Raw genomic sequence first — 14942 nt, 5'->3', positions numbered from 1 at the left:
CATCACCGCCACCCTGTCAGCCTTTCACTGTTCTAATTTCCCAAGGACCCTGCGCTGGCGTGATCTACGGTCTTCCTGACATTTCACCTTCCTCTGCTGAAAAATTCATCCCGTCCTAATGTGGGATGCTCTCTCCCGAGCGCGGGGGAGCGAGATTGATTCCGCTGCCGGTACTGCCGGTAATACCAGCTGCCAGTCACCAGCCCTTCCTCCACGGGGTCTCGGGATGAGTGAACCTGGCCGCCAATTACATGGAAGTCTTCTAAAAGCCCGAACTCATCACCCTGTGCGCGTCTTTCTACCTTTGTTCTCCATCTTGGGTTAAGCTTTATTTCTTTTTTTTTATTTTTAAAGAGGCTGTGTTGGTCTTCCTGAAATTTCACCAGCATATCGAGAAGGCTTTTCTCATTTCAGAGTACTCGCACCTTTTTTTAAAGACTATTTTCACAGGGTTTTATGTCTGGCAAGTCACAGGACCACACAGTGACATGAATGACGCTGACAGAGAAGCAGGAGCAGGGCCTCCTGCGGCCCTCAGTGTCACGGCCCCCTTCTCCGTCCCCTCCCGTCCCTCAGGGGTCTCGTGAAAATGCAGATCTGACCCCAAAACCTCCCTGGCTGTGGGGCTCGGGTACATCACTCCGACCTGCCCTTCCAGTGGCTGCTCCCCACACCCAGCACCAGCCTGAAAAGCCTTCCACCCAGGAAATTCTTCTCTTCCTGGGGACCCAGCACACAAGCGTCATCACCACCCCAGCCCAGTTGTCCACAGACGCGTGCACAGCGCCTGCCGCCACACCTCCCGTCCACGGCCCTCGAGGCCACGCCCTCCCTGGCCACACCCCTCCCAGCCACATCTCAAACAGCCTCAACATGAGCAAGTCGGAGAAAATGCCTCCTTAAAATAGATGGCAGGCCTTCCAGGTCTCACCTCTAGTCAAAATCACAACGCACAGCGTGTGCAGGGAGGCCCACTGTCCGGCCCGATGGGTGGATCTACTCCTGAAACACCAGGAACGTGCAGAGTGATGGAGGCCGGTTACTCACCCCTCGGTCTGTGAACCTAATCAGGATAGAACCCCCTCCCCAAACCCCTCACATAAATCAACGAATCAAAGAATCCACAGCTCTTAGAGGCTGAACTGTGTCCCCCAAAACTCACATGCTGAAGCCCTAACCCCAGCACCACAGAATGTGACTATACTGGCAGACACGGCCTTGAAAGAAGTGATTAAGGTTAGATAAGGTCATTAGGGTGGGGCCCGGATCCCACAGGACCAGCATCCACATAAGAAAAGGGGCTCAGGACACAGCCAGACCCAGAGGGAAACCAGGGAGAAGCCAAGAGGAGGGGCCTCGGAGGAACCAGCCCTCGACTCCTGGATCTCAGACCGCAGCCCAGAGCTGTGACGGATACATTTCTATTGTTCACACCACCGTCTGTGGGGTTTGTCACAGAGACCAGGGCAGACGGAGACAGTGGCCAGGGCACAGCACCATGGAAGGAACCACCTCGAGACGGGGTCCCGGCCTCACAAAGCCGGGCAGCTGGCGGGCCCTTCCCTGCATCTCCGGGGAGAGCCGGGCAGGGGGAGAGGGCGGGGGCCAAGGGCACAGAGCAGACCGCCAGGCCGTGGAAGAACGCAGCCAACAACACATCTGGAGTTGAGGGAGGAATCTGGCACAGTGTTTTTTACAGTCTTACTGGAAAAATTAATTCAAACCGGGTTTTGTCTAAGCACCCCCTCGTGGCCTGAAACCTGGAGAAAGGACCATAAACAAAGTGCACTGATAAAGGACAGAGTGTGAAGCCGTGAGGAGGTGTCCGGTGGGGAGCCCTGGGGACCACGTCTTATCTAACATCTTCATTAGTGACCTGGAAGGAGCAGTAAACAGCACATTAATTAAATTTCCAGATGATACTAAATTTGCAGGTGCTACAGAAAGTCAGTGAGGACAGAGAAACAATACAGATGGGATCCAAAGAGGTCAGTCGGGAGTGTAAGAAGCAATCCAGGATTCTGATTCCAAAGCAAGAAGCTAATCAGAAACCTCCCCTCCATTCTGGAACTCCATCTAACTCCTATCAGATGACTGCATGAGAACAATGCAGGCGGCCCTCGTGGTCTGAACTCTCACTGCCCAAGCCCTCAGTACCCAAAATCAGGAGGCTGATGAATTCAGCAAGGCTCAGATGCACCCCCAGCAGTCAGAACTCTCCTCACCTGCTATCCAAAACTCAGAAGCCAAAACAGATTCTGGGCATGTGGCACGTGTCACACAACTCGGTGCCTAGAGGAATGAGAGCAGTGGGTTTGGGACATTGGGACGAGCAACTGAATACTGGGTCTATAAAATACAATCTACTTCTAAAGAGATAACGGGGGCCTGTGTTACGATCTGTGACCTCATTGGCCTCTAAACCCCAATATTTGAACACTATTACAAACATCACTCAAAAGTGGGGGCCATTACATCTCTATTCTTTATGACAAAAACCAACAGGAAGAAAACATCTTTATAACAAGGAATGTTTGTGAAATCCTTGCCCAGAAACAACATCCTTGAAGCCTGAAGCCCTGCAGGTCAGGTGCTCCGGAGCCGAGCTGCACAGATTCAAATCCCGGCTCCACTGCTAATAGGACCACCAGCCTGTAAATCACTGCAACAAAGTCCTCGCTGGGAAAGTGCACATAAAGCAGGATTAAACTAAAATCTAGACAGCTGGTGCACCCCATGCTCACTGCAGAGTTACCCACAATAGCCAGGACGCAGAAGCAACCCAAGTACCCACCGATGGGTGAATGGACAAAGGAGATGTGGTGAGTACACACAGTGGAGTATGATTCAGCTGTGAAAAGGACATCCTCATCAGCGACACCGTGGATGGACCTGGAGGGCACCATGCTAAGTGAAATGAGTCCAATGGAGAAAGATCCCACATGTATGTGGGATCTGGAAAAAAAAAGAAGAACAAGCTCACAGATACAGAGAACAGATGGGTGGTCGTCAGAGGTGGGGGTGTGGGTGGGAGAATTGGGTGAAGAGGGTCAAAAGGTACAAACCTCAAGTTGCAAGATAAATGGGTCCTGGGCAGGTAATGTACGGCACAGCAACTATAGTTAACAATACCATGTTGTATATTTGAAAGTCGCCAAGAGCATTTAACCGTACGGGTATCAAATCGTTACACTGTACACCCGACACTAACATGATGTTACATGTCAACTATATCTCAATAAACTGGGAGAAATTCTAATAGCAGAAAACCAGATAGTTCACATAACGCTTGGGCTGGTGCCTGGTGGCTTAGCATTAAAGGGCAGGTGTCATGGTCAACGTCACCAGCACATTCCCTCATGGGTAAAACAGGATGGTAACAGTGACGGTGAGAGCCACCGTCAGTGCACGGCTTCCCAGTAAGCGCCATGAGCCGTGAAGCAGGGGCCTCGAGCCCAGTCTTCTGGGCGAGCCCACTCCCCACACACCTGATGCCGGCCAGGCTCTCTGATGGGCTGCACCTCACCCCTGCACCCCGCAGTCCAGGCCGTCCAGAAGCTTTGCTTCCTCTTCGCGGGAAGGCAAGTGGCACATGAGCCGGAGGTGGGTACAGGGTGCTTCTCTTTGCCAGGCCACCTCAGACTCATCACTAATAGATAAGCTGTTCATGGGAACAGGCAGCAACAACATGCGCAGTTTTTGGCAAAAAAGAGTTCATCACATCCATACCCTGAAGGAAACAGCACTGGAACGAAACAGTAACTTGACCCCAAAATCACAACCAACAGCCTCCGTGGTCAACATTCCACGTGGCTGGTTTCCCATCGCTCACCAGACAAAGTGACCCCAGTGAAGTATATCCACCCGAACCCCAGACCGAAGAGGATGTGACGAAGTACACACCTTCACGTTCGTGCAGCACACGCATCCCGCACGCACGGCACACATTCAACTGCAGACCCACCGGGCTCCCACCCCCCAGTGAAATCATCTTCATCTGACACTGGTCAGCGCACAGTTATCCCAGTGAAGAGAGGCCCATCAGGTCTATTTTTGTTAGTCACAAAAAACAAGAGCCCACAAAATCTATAAGCGTTAAAGGGAGTACAAACCATTTCCATTTCCAAGCCCATTCTTCTTGGCCTGGTGTGAGAAGGAAAGGCGAGCTGGCACTGCCGGGACCTCCCATGTCTGCAGGGCCAGGGGCCGACCCGGCGCAGGGCTCCTCGGGGCTCCCCAAAGAGACTGCTCCCCCCGGAGAATGTCCTGACCTCTTTCTTTTCAACACACTCTTCCTCGGCACCGGGATCATAAGAAAACTTACCTCTCCCCTTGCCTAGCTGAGCACCTACACCCTGAAAGAAGGCGTCAGTCTTTCCACATCTGCACAGAAAACACAAAGTCGGTGTCAGCTGGGGGCACGCAGCCCGCGTGCTGGGGAAAGACCAGGTGGCGTGTGGGGCAGGGTCCTTCCCGGGCCTCCTCTACTCAGCAGAGCAGGCGACAGTGTTGTGGACTCTAGTTTCTCTCCCTGCTCCTCGGGGACACCATTCTTCTTAAAAACCTCAACCATTTTATCTCAGAATTATGGTTTCATAAGGAGGGGCCTTAAATCGTTCTTTTCCCGGGAAAACCTACTTCCTCCCTTTGCTTATTTTCACAAAGTAACCATTTAAACTCAAAAAATGCTATTTTCTTATTTGACGCAGAGATCAATGGGAAACTGCAGCTGTAAACAGAAACAACCGCATTCCGATCTGCTGCTACCGGAGACCCCTAGACGGGCAGCTAGAGGGACTCTTAGCACCTCACTGCTCAGGTGACCCATGGAGTCTGGGAGGATGGGAACGGTGACACGCGAGCGGGGAGGGCTCCCAACATCACCCGAGGGACGTGGTGGACAGAAGCCACACTCACGTACCTCTCAACAAAGCCCCACCATGTCACCCTGGGCCGTATTTTGGGGAGTCATCATACAAGCCCAAAGGATACTGATTCCTCTTAAAACTTAACTGTTCTCACAGGCAATTATTGACAGGGGAGCCGGCAGTGAATCCCACCCTCACTTATGGGAGATGGCCAAAGACCGGCCGCAGGGCAGCTCACGGTGGGACCAGGCCGGGGACGGGCTCTGAATCTGCCACGGTTCCCCTGCCCCCTCCCCCTGCCCTCCATGGTGCCCTGGCTGCAGGACCGGCACAGACTTCTGACTACACATTCGAGGACAGGACCCCGACGCGGTTTTCCAGCTGCGCCCACTGAACGGGCTGCCATCAGTGTGGTCTTGCACCTGCCCTGTGGGATGTGCTGTGGCTCTCGGAGCCCGGTACTCAGTCTCACATCTTCCCACCCTCAGCTCTTACTGCAATGTCTTAAGCACAACAGAAACTCCAAGAAATAATGATTTAAAAATATGAAATGGGAGTGAATGTCTAAAGCCAGAAACTTGTACTACATTGGTGTGGCCTCAGGATGGATCAGCAGGCTCTAAACAGCCCTCTCATGTGTGGAACTCCGACTGAAAAGGCGCTGTCTGGCAGTCAAGGGCACCGCCCGGAACCAGAATCCAACGCTCAAATCCCAACTCTGACCCCACCAGACGCATGACCTTGAGAAAGTCACTCAGCCTTCCGATGCCTCAGTTTCTTCATCAATAAAATGCGAACTTGATGAGCGGGTGCTCCTCCAAGTGTTTAAACAGTGTCTGACACCCACTGCCAGCAACACACACTGCAGCTACTGCCAGTCTCATGGCTGCTGATGGAGCAGGGACGGTTCTGTTGTAATGACTGTCATGAGCTTAAATGCAAGTCGTCACTCACCAAACCAACTCTATAAACCAAAAGTGGCAAAATCCATTAAAACCAAGACTGTTACAGTCTCCCAAGGCAACAGAAATAAAAGCAAAGTAAACAAATGGGACCTAATCAAACATAAGCTTTTACACAGCAAAGGAAACCATAAACAAAACAAAATGACAACCTACAGAATGGGAGAAAATATTTGCAAACAATGAGACCGACAAAGGCTTAATTTCCAAAATATACAAAGCTCATACAATATCAAAACAATAAACAACCCAATCAAAAAACGGGCAGAGGGGCTTCCCTGGTGGCACAGTGGTTGAGAGTCCGCCTGCCGATGCAGGGGACACGGGTTCGTGCCCCGGTCCGGGAGGATCCCACATGCCACGGAGCGGCTGGGCCCGTGAGCCGTGGCTGCTAAGCCTGCGTGTCCGGAGCCTGTGCTCCACAACTGGAGAGGCCACAGCAGTGAGAGGCCCGAGTACAGGAAAAAAAAAAACAAAAACAGGCAGAGGTTCTAAATAGATATTTCTCCAAAGAAGACATTCAGATGGCCAATAGGCACATGAAGAGATGCTCAAAATCACTAATTATTAGAAAACTGCAAATCAAAATTACAATGAGGTACCACCTTACACCAGTCAGAATAGCCATCATCAAAAAGTCTTGAAATAACAAATGCTGGAGACGGTGTGGAGAAAAGGGAGCCCTCCTACACTGTTCGTGGGAATGGAAAGTGGTGCAGCCACTATGGAGAACAGAATGGAGGTTCCTTAAAAAACTAAGGAACCATATGATCCAGCAATCCCACTCCTGGCCACATCTAGACAAAACTCTAATTCGAAAAGACACACGCACCCCTATGTTCATAGCAGCTCTATTTACAACAGCCTAAGACGTGGAAGCAACCTAAGTGTCCACTGACAGATGAATGGGTAAAGAAGATGTGGCACATATATACAATGGAATACTACTCAGCCATGAAAAAAGAATGAAATAATGCCATTTGCAGAAACATGGATGGACCTAGAGATTATCATACTAAATGACGTAAGTCAGACAGAGAAAAACAAATACCATATGATATTACTTACATGTGGAATCTAAAATATGATACAAATGAACTTATTTACAAAACAGAAATAGACTCACAGACACAGGAAAAAACTTATGGTTACCACAGGGGAAAAGGTGTGGGGGAGACAAATTAGGAGTTCGCGATTAACATATACACACTACTATATATAAAACAGATAAACAACAAGGACCTGCTGTATAGCACAGGGAACTGTATTCCATACCCTGCAATGAGCCATAATGGGAAAGAATATGAAAAAGAATAGATAGATAGATATATGTGGATAACTGAAGCATTTTGCTGCACACCAGAAACTAACACAACTTTGTAAATCAACTATACTCCAATAAAAAACAAAAGCAAAAACAGAAAACCAAGACCACTGAAGCCCTCACGGCCTCTGGCTCCTTCTGGGGACCCAGGAACTGGCGGGCAGGCGAAGCTATACCTCGGCTCTGCTCGGTGTTTAAAAGGAGGAGGAGCCCCCACCACTGAAGGCCACAGACAAGCTCTCAGAGTGATCAGAGGGCGCGCCTCCCTCCCATCGTCAGAACCGTCCCACATGGGCACGGCACAGAGCCAGAGATGAAGGGCCAGGCCTAAGACACGGCTCACTGCACCAGCCAGGGCACTGGGACCAGCCGGGCTCCCCCGATGCCCCAACCCAGCCCCTCAGAGGACCCCACTGGGGCCTAGGGCGCCGCCGTGGCTCATTCCACGGGTCAGGCGGGGACAGAGGCGGGGATCCTCCAACTGGAGGGCGAGGCCGAGGTGAGAGGAGGCTGTCTAAGGACAGGAACACCAGCCCATCCGTCCGGGGTCTTTGGACTTGGCCAGGGAGGTGAAGGCAGGAGACGGTGCCAGGACCTGGGAGGCTGCCTGCCGGAGGGGTGCCGGGGAAGGGCCGTGTCACTGCCAAGTCTTTCCTGCTACACTAGGAGCCTCCGTCCGCTTAGAACAAAGGCCCCGCCTCATCCTCCCCGGGCCACGCCTAAGCCAGGCAGAGGGTCCATCCTGCACGGAAACCTGCAGACCGGCCCGCATCTGCCTAAAGGGATCGGGGTGCTGTCCGAAAGGGATCGGGGTGCTGTCCGAAAGGTCCCCGCACGTCTCGGGTGGTCATGAGATGCAGGCGAGTCTGCATTCCCCTCAGAACCACGACACCCACTGGAGGCTATAAATGACGGTTTCGGTACGCTCGATAGAGACAGCACGTTGATCCTGTGGCCTCGAGCACCCCAGCGCCTACCCCTGAAGGTTCTGTGCCCCAAACTCAGGAGCTCCCGTGGTGGTGGGACGGCTGGAGGGGCATCAGGGCTGAGGTGCTCCTGAGGGACCCTGCGGGCTGTGCCAGGCCGGGGCCACCACCGCTCCCAGAGAAACTCAGCAGGACCAGGCCGGGCGCCCGTGAAGACCTGGGCTGCCGGGGCCCCCCAAACCCTCACACACCCAGCCTGAGCCCTCCTCGCTCCTTGCTTCCAAATAAAGGCGTGGGTCGAACTGCACCCATTTTACAGGCGAAATCGCCAGATGCTACCAGGGTGGCCAGGATGGAGAGCTGGGAAGCGGCTGGGAAGCAGGGCCCACTGCCCATCTCTGGTGGGGCCACCTCTCCTCACCGCTGTCCCACCTCCACCTTGACGGGGAAATGCTGGAAAATAACTGGGGATGATCTGGCAGAAATCACTGGACCGTCGTGCAGTGATTGTGCAGTCCCATGGCCTTGGGCCTCACTAACTACACGTGAGCTACAGAGAGGTTCGCACGGAGGGGTCACATTCGCCTCCTGGTCTCCGGCGCTCTCCCCACTTAGGGCGCAAACACTGAGATTAACTCAGCATCCGTGGCATCTGGGCCTGGGTCTCCTGCTCATCTGCTCGGACATCTCGGCACACTCATTCCAAAGAAACTCACCACATCTTGTGAAATCCCAGAGACCAGTCTTTCAATTCAGTTTAAATCAGCCGATTCCATCCGTAACTGTTTTCTGAGCAGTGATTACACACAACTGTGTGAGTGAGCTTCCAAAAGGGGCCACGTCCCACGTCCGCCCAACCATCTGCTCGGTGCCGTGCACACTCACCGCGGCCCTGGGCCCCACGGCCCCATGGAGCCAGTCTCACCCACCCACGTGCCCTCGTTCTGCTTCCACGGTGATGCATTTTCTTGTAAAATTATCAGAAAGAAAAGCTACAGTGTTTTTTTTTAATCTTCATCCACGTAGAATAAGTTCTAAAAGAGTTTACTACTAATACAGCTTCCCTGCCAGCACCTGGACTCTGAGAACATATTTTCACAAAAATCCAGGTGATGGCTAAAGTCTGATTGACAGCAGTTATAGATCCCTATCGATAATCTGGAACAAGCTACATCTGTCACTTGCTCCTCCAATGACAGAGACATAAGCTAGGATAGATGGGTGTGTGGCTTGCTTGGAAAAGGAGTTTGAATGTCTAGTTTACTTTAACCTACAGCAAATTCACTATCATTTTTCAAGACAGAGAACAGAACTCTGCAAGAAGTTTTTTGCCTGCAAGTAGTACCTACTTGGGCTGTGCAAGAGGATTTAATGCTGCTTTACTCACCCTCCCTCCTCAGCAGGAGGAAAACAAGGTGTGGAGGGAGGTTTTCTCACCTGCATTTATCAACGTAAGTTGTGAGTTAATCCAATTCTCTGTAGTTATTTACAAGGCCACTGTGATATTTATTCCAGAGTGTGTGTTTGTGTGCACACGTGCACACGCATGCGTGCATCTATCACAGCACAGACTTCTACTGACTTGCGGGGGGGGTTGCATGTTGCAATAAACAGACATAATTTAAACACTGCTATTTATAAGAAAAATCAATTCCAAGATTCCTCAAGAGCAAACAGTTTCTAGACGCTCTGTGTGGAAGCCCACATCTCTGTGCTTCCTTTCTCCTTTCCTCCCAAAGCCAGAATCTGAATGCTAGTTACTGACAACGACAGAGTAACAACAATTAAGGAAGTCGTGTGGCCAGTTTAGCACCATAGACTTTGGACTGACACAAACGCTAAAACGTCCCAGAGACGGGAAGGCAGACGGTAGGCTGGGCAGAAGCCTATGAAGGATCGTGACCATACAGCACGCGTGTGCACCGAGAAGCTGTGATTCACTGGTCCTGCTATCACACGTACTGATAGGTGATGAGAAAGATGCAAGTCCAGCTGCCCTCCTGAGGGTGCAGTTAATTAAGGACGAGAGCAGCTACATCCACCCGTGGAGACCCTCGGGCACATCACTCCCACTCCCCCGGGTCAACGCTCCTGGAACAGCCATGATTCCAGCTTCAGTTCTTAGGCTTTGGATTACAATAACCGCTTAGTATAATCTACATTTACCCAGAGTATCACAACTTCTCTGTGAACGCAGCACTTCCCTGACTGGAACAGCTTATGCATCACGGGCCGACCCAACAGTGGGCGCACACAGACCCCGAGGGATACTCACTCTTGTTGTAGCAGGTGGCCAGCACTCCCTTGTCTGCAGGGCTGGCGCTAATGTGCCAGATCTCACCCGCTTGATGGAGGAGCACATTTTTATTTATAATGTTATTCTCATCATCAAAGTCTATGATGTGGATCTATAAACACAAGGAAAGAGAATGTCAGAACCTCACACAGTCTCCACATGACTTCATGGGACACAGTGACTACAGGAATAATAATCAAATGCATCTTTCACATCTTTACTTAACAGTTATTCTTACTACACTAACAGTATACACTTAAGACAAGTGTGAAATCCCCACAAAGTATTGTTACGATTTGCAGCTACAGAACCCTGCCCCCTGCCACATCAACTCCTAAAGAGACAAGACACCAAAAGCTGCGTCCCCGCCTCGCTTGGTTAGGCCATGGCTGGTGCCAGGGCCAGAGTCTTCCAGGATGGTGCCACCAAGCCAAGACTGTCCCAGACCTGCTGCACAGCTGTGGGAGGAGAACGGGGCAGGGCACTGCTGCCTGATGAGGCCCAGTCTTAGCCCTGCTCTGCCCACTCTGTAGTGGGCACAATTTAACTCACGTCGGAAAGAAATGAGGCAGGAAGGGGTGAGAAAGCACTGCGTGTTAGCACATCTTAAACCTCTTTTTAAAAACAAAGCCAACAGCTGTCAATGCTTCTGATCATATAACATTGATTATAACGACATGACATTTTAGCCACTAAACGAAAAGTTACATGTGCTATCACCATGCTTTTCTGGATAATTTTTAGAGGAATGGAAATGATGTCCACGTTCACTCTCTTATCAACAGTCAAGTCACTGGAAAAAATAAAATTAAACATTTTAAAAATAAATTTATACTTGCAGTCATGAATCTGCACAAAGATTTATATCCAAGAATGTTCACTGTGGCACTGATTGTCATAATGAAAAATTAGAAGCCACCTAAATGTCTGGCAACAGGGAATTGTTCAAATAAACTGTAGTACTTGACTGTAATATAATACTATGAAGCCATCCATTCTACTATAAAAACTATTTAGTCTCAGGGAAGAGGGTCCGTAACATATATCCAAGGGGAAAAGAACCAGTAAGAGAACCGCACACACGCACCACACGCTTTCTGTTAAAAAGCAAGCACATCTGAATGAGAGAACCAGAAAGCAACTGGTTACCTTTGGGTGGTGGGATTATAGCGGCTTTTCCTTTACTTCTTTGTGGTTTGTTTTCATTTTTAACATTTCTCATGATTAATATGCACTACTTTGCAGTCAAACATTAAATGATATTTTAAAAACTGTTTCCATGACACCCGAAGCATCTCCACTCTGCACTTGCTCAGGGCCTCTCTCTTCTCGGCTGCTTCCTTTGTACAGTGTCCTCATGTGAAAACAACCCCCGGTACCTTAAGGGGTCGCTCTGGACTCAGAGTAGAATTCAAATCCCGCCGTTCCCACTTACAGTCTGTGTGACCCCAAGCCTCAGTGTCCCGGAGAATACAATGCAGGTGAAGGGACAAAGCTCCTGGGATTGCTGGGACCAAGGGGTCGTGCAGGGCTGATCTCGGAGTGGGGGGCACACACACTGGCTCCCGCCCTTCTCTGGGGGAGGGAGATTAAAAACCATGACTGTTGTTTTTATCTTTAAAACTACTTTCAGTCAGTTTCTCCCAGGACTCATAGCCCAATGTAGTTTTCACAGTGGGTTTGGAAATACTCCTGGTGGACAGCTTCTACATTCTAAAAGTTATATGTGAACACAGACTAAAAGGCAATACACAAAATTAGGCAGAATTTTTGTGTTGTTAGGGTGAACAGGAAATTTTTTTCTTAAGTATTTGACGTTTCCTCCTTATCAGAAAATCCATGAACACTTAAAAATGAGGCACTTAAATGTACAATTCTTCCTCTCCCCAGAGCTCTCCCTCTGCAGTACCCTGAAACATCGGGACCAACACCCGGGGGAGCACAAGAGCTCTGGCTCCTCCTCTGCTGGCTCTGTGGACCCAGGTGCCAGGTGAGCGCACAGCCCCCCTGCACACCTGCAGCTCCTGGCTGGGAGCCGTCCTTCCACCGGACCTCTGACCTCTGTGCCCACACTTTGCGCTCCTCTGGAGGACCTGCTCCGTCTGGGGAAGGCTATTCCTTCTTGTGAAGACCAGAAGCACGCGGGGTCCAAACAGGCTCTAGTATGTGATCCCAGCTGGTCTTCCTCTGGGCTCGTTTCTTACCCGCTCAGGCACACACAAGTCAGCCTCTGCCCTAGACGGCTGGGCGTTGGGAGGAGTCCAAGACCCCCCCCAACAGGTCCACCTCTCCTAACCTGATAGTCTGATACTATGGCCCTTAACCTTCATCATTAAGCTTGGGAGTCCTAGCATTCTTCCATGTCCTCACCTACAGCAGGCTCATGGACGGGTCCAAAGGCTACATCTTCATGAGATGTTGTAATCCAGGTACGCTCGGAGAGAACGGTAGGACATCATCACCACAAACAAGTAGGGATCAAAAGAATAATGACTAATATGCAAAATGCGACAGGCATCGAGCTATTTTACACACACTGGTTCCTTTAATCCTAAAAAGAGCCCTGTGATAATATGATAACCTATCATTATTAGCCACGACTACAGGGGAAGAAACCAAGGTTTACAGAGCTGGAGTATCACGGTTCATTCGGTTAGAAATGGGATTCCAGAGCCTGTGCTAAGAGCCTCCACACCGTCGGGGCACGGGATACCCCACCCTCCCCGACACTGGGCTTTGCACTGCAGCAGGGCAGCAAGAGTAGCAGGCAGCTCCTGATTCGGAAGAAAGAGACGGTAACTTAACTGCCTGTCCTCAGGGCACCACCCTCTGCCCAGCTCACACAACGTACACAGCAATGTTCTGTTGCATAAACATATGCAGTTACAGGCCAATTACAAAAACAAGTACTACAGTGGAGAAAACACTATGATTAAGGTGAGTGCAAAAGATTATGGGGGCACAAAAGACAGAACATTTAGTGTTGGCTCAGAGGGTGGGGAAGATGTGCGGTTGTCTGGGTAGTGTGTAAGTGTTACTTTAAATTCTTTACGCAATTGCTGAGCTTGGAAAATGCTTCCAACAGCTTGTAATGAAGCTCAAGGTCATATCTTTTGAATTACCATTATTAAAATTTTAAAGTTGGACTTACCAGTGCAGGGCTAAGGGCACAGATGACACTATAAAAATTTAGAAGCCAGAGTTATAAAACTTATTAGGAAGCCTGTAAAGATGATCTTAATCAAGCCCCCTCATCTTCCCGCAGAATCAGGGTTCAGAGAAAGCTGTCCCTGTCCACAGTACCCATCACTGGAGCACGTGACTCCAGGCCGCTGCCCTCTGTGTGCTTCTTTTCTTATTGAACTTAAGGTAAACTCTTAAAAATTCAAAAACAAAAAAAAAAGTGTTGTAAAATTGGAAAGGAAAAAGCGAAAGCTCGCCTCCAGGGGAAAGTTAAGGATCCTCCCTTCTCGCTTCCAGAAATTGCCCTGGATCCAGCCTCACCAGAAACCCAGCTCTTCCTGATGCTTCCTTAACAGGAGCATAAATTCCTGTAGTCATTAAAGGAGGGGGAAGGATGGGGCGGGGGTCAGGGGGAGGGGGGGAGATGGGGGAGAGGGAGGGAGACGGGGTGTGGGGGGAGGCGGGGCAGGAGGAGGGGGACGGGAGGGGGACGGGGGAGAAATGGAGGCTCAGTCTGGAGTGGGGCTGGGAACCTGAATTTCTAACAAACGCCTCCAGTGATTCTGAGGGTGGCCAAATACAGGACCTGCAGGCAGAGAGGGCACATGAGCAAAGCTGTCCTCGGTCAAAATACAAATACAGAACAATCGAGCTGACACGTTAAAAAAAAAAAAAAAGATTACAAAGGAAAAGAGCCATGGGGAAAGAAGGCCGCTGCGTTGCCAGCCCCTTGGGGATGTCGGCCTTCTCAGTGACTGCTGAGAGAGGGCCGGCCACAGTGGTCCTCTCTGTCACCCTGGCGCTCACCCATCTCTGCGACAAATAGGGGAGAAGCAACATGCAGAGAGATTCTGCAGGGAAAGCAGGGTGCAGAAGCAACCCAACCCCTGCAATGCGAAAGCCCTGCCCCTGGGCTCTGCCAGAGCTTCCCGCTGGACCAGAGAAGCACAGCCTCCCAGGAGGGCCCACCTTCTCACAAAGGAGAGCTCAGGGGAGACCAGGACTCCAGAAGTGCCCTCCTGCTGCAAACACAGGCAGCGCAAAATTAAAGGCACAGAAAATAAAGCAGCTCATCAGACAAAGAAAGGCCAGCAACTGTGACAGCTCCTCAAATTTTCAGGAGAACAGCCGGGCTGAATTCAGTAGCACTGATTCAGGTGAGGGGCGCTTTCTAGGGATTAACAGTTGCCAGGGAGGAGCTGATGGCCCGAGGCAAAGCTGGGGAGGGGGACAGAAACCCTACCAGCCACCCCTCCTTCCCCAGGCAGGGCGGAGCTCCGGAGGGCGGGGTTTCAGAGCTGGGCTGAGGTCACGTGATGCCCCTGTCACTGTCACAGCTGGCACTGCAGGTGCTTCGGGGCAGGGGCGGCACCTCCTCCCACA

At 50.8% G+C, this 14942-nt stretch overlaps 1 protein-coding gene across 2 annotated transcripts in view; it reads right to left on the bottom strand.

The window, feature by feature from the left end:
* Positions 1 to 14942, bottom strand: part of EIPR1 (EARP complex and GARP complex interacting protein 1) — an 89020-nt gene that overhangs the window by 66221 nt on the left and 7857 nt on the right. For both annotated transcript variants that reach the window (XM_060027161.1, XM_060027162.1), the window contains exon 3: positions 10356 to 10488. In XM_060027161.1, the coding sequence (XP_059883144.1) occupies positions 10356 to 10488 (133 nt within the window). The remainder of the gene's footprint in view (positions 1 to 10355; positions 10489 to 14942) is intronic.

The sequence above is a fragment of the Delphinus delphis genome, chromosome 12 (genome assembly GCF_949987515.2).
Source record: "Delphinus delphis chromosome 12, mDelDel1.2, whole genome shotgun sequence".
Classification (NCBI taxonomy): domain Eukaryota; kingdom Metazoa; phylum Chordata; class Mammalia; order Artiodactyla; family Delphinidae; genus Delphinus; species Delphinus delphis.
The sequence above is the reverse complement of the archived record's forward strand: the minus strand, read 5'-3'. Positions and strand labels throughout refer to the sequence as shown.